Source organism: Emydura macquarii, unplaced genomic scaffold (assembly GCF_026122565.2).
Source record: "Emydura macquarii macquarii isolate MOO-44397 ecotype Brisbane River unplaced genomic scaffold, CSIRO-AGI_Emac_v2 contig_2473, whole genome shotgun sequence".
Lineage (NCBI taxonomy): Eukaryota > Metazoa > Chordata > Testudines > Chelidae > Emydura > Emydura macquarii.
In genome coordinates, this window is record NW_027132610.1 from 25,279,277 (window position 1) to 25,286,612 (window position 7,336).

At 50.5% G+C, this 7,336-nt stretch overlaps 1 protein-coding gene across 1 annotated transcript; it reads left to right on the plus strand.

Moving 5' to 3' along the window:
• Window positions 1-552: 552 nt before the first annotated feature.
• On the plus strand, window positions 553-6,079 carry LOC137162866 (protocadherin-8-like). Its single transcript, XM_067562777.1, has 4 exons — window positions 553-3,579; window positions 4,149-4,216; window positions 4,324-4,457; window positions 5,366-6,079. Exons 1-4 carry the CDS (start codon window positions 1,144-1,146, stop codon window positions 5,743-5,745), a joined length of 3,018 nt encoding a protein of 1,005 aa, XP_067418878.1. The 5' UTR covers window positions 553-1,143; the 3' UTR covers window positions 5,746-6,079.
• The last annotated feature ends 1,257 nt before the right edge of the window (window positions 6,080-7,336 follow it).

The following is a 7,336-nucleotide window of genomic DNA, read 5'->3' on the forward strand; positions in this document are numbered from 1 at the left end:
AGAAAAACCATACACTCCTTCATCGCCACTTTGTAGACGATGTCTAGAACCGTTAACAAAGTGACACTTCGGCACAGTCAGGGAACTTGACGCCTAGCGATTTGTTGCCATACGGCATTTGGGCAGATGGTTTAATTCCCTTTGAGACTCCCACTTTACAAACCTCGCAGCTTCCTCCGTGCAAGGATTTTAAAAATAATCTCATGGCAATATTTTGGTGTGGGGGCACCCGCGCACACACTCACACCTTAATGATAAACCATACACACATTTCATCAGTTAAAATCTCTTCTCTTCTTCCCTCCAGCCCCCAATGAGACAGTATTGGTACTGAGAGTTGGTGGGCTTCCTGCCTGCTTTCTTGAAGGATTAATCCCGGGAGATGCTCACCATTCAACCCCGATGAATATTAAGCGAGTGGAAGAAAAGGACAGTGTTAATTCATATTCTTTAACGCATAAAGTACCGTAATGACTGATTATGTTGCCTACATGGATACACGACAAGTAATTGTTAATGCGGGACTCCCTGTCATCATTCGTGCCCCTAGCTTCTTCTTACCACTCCACCCCGCTTTATTTCTACAAATACACGTGTTCGTTGTTTGTTTTTTTTAAATATAATGTTTGTATGATAAGTACATTCTTAAACGTATTCGAGGGAAAAGTCCTCTGCTTTTGTACATCTGGAGAGCAAGTTATTTTCGTGGGAAAACGTTAGTTTCCAAGTTTGCTGGAGAACAGAGCGATGTGTTTGCACATGTACAATTGACAGATTGTTCATTTCTTGGGGGTATGTCTCCAGTGGACTATAAAACTCTGGTGTCCCCAGGGATCAGAGGATTGGTCAGGGAAGATGCTGATTTGCATATCCTTATCTATATAACCTCTGGGGAAGGGCGCAGAGAGAGCAAAAAGATAAACTGTAGCCTGGGGCACACAGAGAGCTACTTAAAGATTTCGGGCACCAGTTACACAGCGGAGAGGTTTGATTGCTAGGATGTATTTAAAGAGGGGACAGTGATCAGCTTGTGCATTCAAGAGCGGGGGCTTTTGGTCCGTTTCTAATCTAGCATCTTTAAAACTCCTACAACACTAAAGAGCTTGTGGCTTTTTTGAGGGCCGAGGTAGGATCTCAGAGGCTATGTCTCCTGGCCTCAGTTTGTCCAGAGCGGGACTAAGCTCTGTGCTGCTGTGTCTTCTGGTCGCAGAGTGCCTGGGTGAGACACTCAGGTACTACACCTACGAGGAAGACGCCCCAGGGACAATCATTGGGGTGCTGTGGGACGATCTTCAGTCCCGCTCCGCGGACAGACCCCCCGGCAGTTTCCGCCTGATGAAGCAGTTCAGCAACAGCTCGCTGGTGCGGCTGCGGGAGGCGGACGGGCAGCTGAGCATCGGCGAGGAAGGGCTGGACCGCGAGCGGCTGTGCGGCCCGTCCCCGCAGTGCATCCTGGCTTTCGACGTGGTGAGCTTCTGGCAGGAGCAGTACCGGCTGGTGCACGTGGAGCTGGAGGTGCGGGACATCAACGACCACGCGCCGCGCTTCCCCCGGCCGCTCATCCCGCTCGAGGTGTCCGAGAGCGCCGCGCCCGGCACCCGCCTGCCGCTGGAGATCGCCGCGGACCCGGACGCGGGCTCCAACTCCATCCAGAGCTTCCAGATCTCGCCCAACGGCCACTTCGGCATCGAGGCGCAGACGCGGGCGGACGGCGTGAAATGCGCCGACCTGGTGCTGCTGCGGGAGCTGGACCGCGAGAGCCAGGCCGCCTACAGCCTGGAGCTGGTGGCCAAGGACGGCGGCAGCCCGGCCCGCGCGGGCACGGCCACGGTGAGCGTCCGGGTGCTGGACGCCAACGATAACAGCCCGGCCTTCCCGCAGGGCTCGCTGACGGTGGAGCTGGGCGAGGACGCGCCGCGGGGCTCGCTGCTGCTGGACCTGGACGCGGCCGACCCGGACGAGGGGCCCAACGGGGAGATCGTCTACGGCTTCGGCAGCCAGGTGCCGGCCGAGGCGCGGCGGCTCTTCCGCCTGGACCCGCTCTCGGGCCGCCTGACGCTGGAGGGGCCGGTGGACTACGAGCGGGCGCGGACCTACGAGCTGGACGTGCAGGCGCAGGACCGGGGCGCCAGCCCCTTGGCGGCCACGTGCAAAGTCATCGTGCGCCTGGCGGACGTGAACGACAACGCGCCGGGCATCAGCATCAGCCCGCTGAGCGGCGCGCCCGCCGGCGCCGGGGTGGCCTACGTCAGCGAGGCGGCGGCGCGCGACAGCTTCGTGGCGCTGGTCAGCACCTCGGACAGGGACTCGGGGCCCAACGGGCAGGTGCGCTGCGCCCTGCGCGGGCACGAGCACTTCGCGCTGCAGCGCGCCTACGCCGACAGCTACGTGGTGGTGACCGCCGCGCCGCTGGACCGCGAGCGCGTGCCCGAGTACAACCTCACCCTGCTGGCCGAGGACCTGGGCGCGCCGCCGCTGCAGACCGTCCGGCAGCTGACGGTGCGGCTGAGCGACGAGAACGACAACGCGCCGCTCTTCGCGCGGCCCGCCTACGAGGTGGCGCTGCTGGAGAACAACCCGCCCGGCGCCTACCTGGCCACGCTGCTGGCCCGGGACCCCGACCTGGGCCCCAACGGCAAGGTGCTCTACCGCCTGCTGGACGAGGCGCCGCTGCTGGGCGCCCCCGTCTCCACCTACGTCTCGGTGGATCCCGCCACCGGCGCCGTCCACGCCCGGAAGCCGCTGGACCGCGAGGAGCTGGAGCTGCTGGAGCTGGGGATTGAAGCCTGCGACGGGGGCGCCCCGCCGCTCTGCCGGCGGGCCCGCCTCAGCCTGCGGCTGGTGGACCAGAACGACAACGCCCCGGTGATCACCGCCCCGCCGCTGGCCAACGGCTCCGCCGAGCTGCTGCTGCCCGTCAGCGCCCCCGCCGGGTACCTGGTCGCCCGCCTGGCAGCCAGCGACGCGGACCGCGGGCCGAACTCCGAGCTCTCCTACTCGCTGCCGGGCGGCGCCCACCGGCTCTTCGCGCTGAGCAGAGAGAGCGGGGAGCTGGCCCTGCGGAGGAGGCTGGAGCCAGGGGCCGCGGTCCCTGCCTTCTTCCCCCTCGTCGTCGCTGTCCGGGACAACGGGAGGCCGTCGCTGTCCTGCACCGCCAGCCTTCGGCTCATTCCCACGGACACACTCCCCTCTAGCGTGGAGATCGTGGTCATACAGCCCGCGGCGGAGGAGCAGCAGCTGCCGCCCCACCTGGACCTCTCCGTGGTCCTCATCGCCGTGTTGGCTGGAGGCTGCGGCTTGCTGTTGATCGCCATCATCGCGGTGGCCTCCAGCTGCAGACGGAGCAAGAGGCACTTCCAACGTAGGCCCGAAGAGCCGGGGAGAGGCAAGGAAGCCAGGCTGCTGGAGGGCTCAGACTCCCAAGGAGGACGCTCCTCTCCGGGCCAGGCAGATTCCTGCCAGCTCTCTGTTACCACCGGCTCTGAGAACCCCAGTGACACTTCCCAGGCCGAGGACAGCAGCAGAGAGTCCTTGTGTCATTCTGACCAAGAGAGGAAAGCCAGGAGCAGAGACTCCCAGGTAAGCCCACTTGATTCATTTTGGGCGGCTCTGCCTTGAATTCATCCTTTTAACCCCCAAGAGTCTTTAGCAAGGGCCTGACATAACATCCCATGAGGTCACCTAGTCAGTTCAGCTTGATTCATGATATGTGGACATTTTTATCGTGGGAGAACTAGATCTGTTTGCTTGAAGGCATTGTGGTCAATGGACTAGGAGCCTGGAGATCTTGATTTGATTTCTGGGTCTGCCATTGAGGTATTGCCTGAATTTCACCTCTCTCTCTCTCAGTTTCTCTATCTGTAGAATAGGGATTAGTGTATTTACCTCCCTTTGTAAGGTGCTTTGAGATCTACAGATGAAAGTGGTCTATCACAGTTGAATATTATTATATAGCTGTGTATGCGTTTTTGTTTATATTTATTGGCTATTGTTTATTTGTTTGTTGTAATTATTATTTCTATTTATTTGATATGGAAGAATCATATTATCTATTCACTTAAGTAAACATTCTGCTTGAATTATTATTGGGCCATTTTTATACTGAGAGGTGCAAAAGTATTAACATATCTATTTCTCCCCTTTGCCAGGATCAAGTTCTTGTTCCTTTTCCTCCCCCATCTCTTTGGCAGGAGCATACATCTGCTTTGAGTTTAAGGTAAATTAGAGTTTTTCTGACATTTCATATTTTTGGCTATTTATGAATTTCATATTCATGCAGAGTATGAAAAAGACAATATGCTAATGGTTTCCTTTTGCTTTCAGCTCCCGTTCAACTCCTGATCAATTTAGTGTGAAAGACAGCGGGAAAGGAGATAGCGAGTTTAATGATAGTGATTCTGATATCAATGGGGAGGGGTTAAAGAAGCCACCTTCACAGATAGCTGAAAAGCAAGTTGGTAAGTATAAATTTAACTTCAGACTCTTTAGTGCAACACATATAAAATGATAGTTAAACTATAATGTTGTCCCTTCAAAAGTATCTAGCATTAACAAAGACAGTAATGTTAGACTGTAAGCTTTTTGAGGCAGAGATCGTGGGCCTGAATCACCAATGCATTACTCAACAGGTGAACCGATGGTGTTACACAGACATGAAACTGGAATGACTCAGCAGAGAATCAGGTCTTCTAGTCTAAATTTGTAGCCTAAATTGACTAGTGATTTTTGGGTCCTCAATTTTTAGGTTCCCAACTTGACACACCTTAAAGGGGCCTGATTTTCATAAAGTGTTGACCTGTCTTTTTAAGGTGTGTTTCAAGCTGAGCATCCCAAAACTGAGACTCAAAATCATTCATCAATTTTAAAATTTCTGTGTTCTGTCTTTCTGTTTTTGCTGTAAAGTGCTCAGCACACTTTTGGGCATTTTAAAAAGAAAATATATTTACAGTTAAATTGCTCATTGTCAAATTCCTTGTGTATCACACCAGCTTTACCTTTAGTAAAGCCCTGATCTTGGAAACACTTGAGCTCAAATTGGGTTATTCATATGTGTTCAGTTATTCATATGTGTAAGTGTTTCTTTGTAGGATACTAGCCTAATTTTAGTACATGATGTTGTTCCTATTGAAATCCATTGGAATCTGCCCCTTGACCATGCACAGAGATATGGATATACTTTTCTCAATATATAAAACTTTTCTTTTGGATAGAAATAAACACATCTAATTGCATAATGCTGGTGAAAATACTTTGTTCAACCCACTGTTATGGGAATTTGGTATTTCTCTTCTGATAGAACATATTTGATCACTGTATTCCAGAAAAAAAAAAAAGAGTGATTTTTAAAACATTACTTCTCTTCCAGGTACTGCAGCCTGTACAGATGGAAGGATTTACAAGGACGCAGAAAGATACTGTAGCTTTTATGTCCACCAGTCCCAAACAAGCCAAACCCTCCCATTGCATTATGAAAATGGTTATATGATTGCATATTCTACAACACCCATTTATCAGACCATCCCTCAGTTCGGGAAGCCAAATTTTCATCCACAACAGCCAAAGCCGAAAGAGTGTTATGAAGTTAATATTCCTAAAACTGAAAGACTACAAAGTGTATATGAAAGAGTTCTAACTGGTGGGTCAACAATGCCAGCAACCACTCTATCAAGACAGTATAAAGGATTAAATCACCTTCCACAGAACGCTTTACTCCCAAATGCCTCTGAAGTAGCGACATCATTCTGACATAGCAATGAAAAGACATCCAGAAATGTCAGAGGAATGTCCTAAATGGATTTGTGTTTATGTGTAAATGTTACCAGCTGAGATGTGTAAATGAAATCCCACTCAAAAATCAAATACTTGAAATTATGGCAAAAACAATCAATGACTAGACAAATCATCCTTCTAAATTTGTCCTTTATATTTACCAAAGAGTCAAAATAAAAAAATAAAATCATAGCAAAGGTCATAGTTACCGCTGCTAAATAAGGGGAGGGAGGATGGAAGCAAAGATGTATGTTTTATATTGAAACCATTAATGTAAATAAAAAATGTAGATCTAAATGTACATTTAAAAGCTAAATGTATACATGTGTCTGGTCTGTTTCTTATGAAATACTTATTTCCTGAGTTATCAGATGATCCTTCTGTTAAAGTTTGCATTAGCTGTCAAATAATAAACACAAATTTAGGCTGCAATCCTGTAACTGTAATGATGCAGGAAGACCCTTGTGTCCATGAGGGCAGGATAGAAGCCTTAGGGTATGTCTACACAACAATAAAAACACACAGCTGGCCTGTGCTAGCTGACTTGGGTTCGCTGGGCTCAGGCTAAAGGGCAGTTTAATTGAAGGGTTGACGTTTGGGATCAGGCTGGAGTCCAGGGTCTGGGACCCTGCGAGGAGGGAGGGTCCCAGAGCTCATGCTCCAGCTTGAGTCCTAATGGCTATGTTAAGGCTCCCCCGCCCTGTCCCCTCTCAGTTCCTAGACACAGTTCTCTGGAAAGCAACAGTCCAGAGTCCAATCTGCAGGCACTCTGTGAAGGATTTATTGAGGGTTACACTGACAAGCTTAAAACCATAGCCGTATCTCAAAGCCCTTCATAACAGTCAGGCTTATTTCTCTATATGCCGATAGAGTTCCCATCCCTCCAACCATAGTTCTATACGCTCATATAGACCATGTTTCTTTCTCTTTCTCTGACCATGTTTTCGTACACAGACGAAGCCTTAACTATATTTGTAGGCCACCCCCCACCCAGTACCACCGCTTCCAATATATGGTCATATTCTGTTTTTGGGGGTCTGGGTCTAGGGGTTTTGGTACAACCCCTTTTGTACTCCATGGGAGGGGCAGGGAGTGGGGTTACATCTTGGCCATGGTCAGTTTATGCCCCTATGCTTATGTTTCTTTTTAATACCTCCCTTCACTTCCCTTTCTTTCCCAGCCCCTTGCTTGGTCTTGCTCTGGCATCTGTCTTGAAAAGGAGTCAGAGCTTTCCCTCATCTGTGTATTCATATATCACACTTTCACTATGCCTTGAAACATTTTAACTGCATCCCTTATCTTTTCACAATAATAAAAAAACCCCATCTAATTGCAGACAGGCAAGAGGAACACACTCTGTCTTTGTTCTTTGCTAACGTGTGTAGGTCAGACACTTTGACTTTCAGGCAGGCCCAGAGGCCCAGAATCTCATCTCAGGCAGATACACAGGCCTAAATATTTATATGAACGTACACCATATACTATACCCTAACAGGCTACACCGCAATTAAACAACCCAAGCCCATGAGCCCAAGTCAGCTGGCATGGGCCAGCTGTGGGTGTCTAA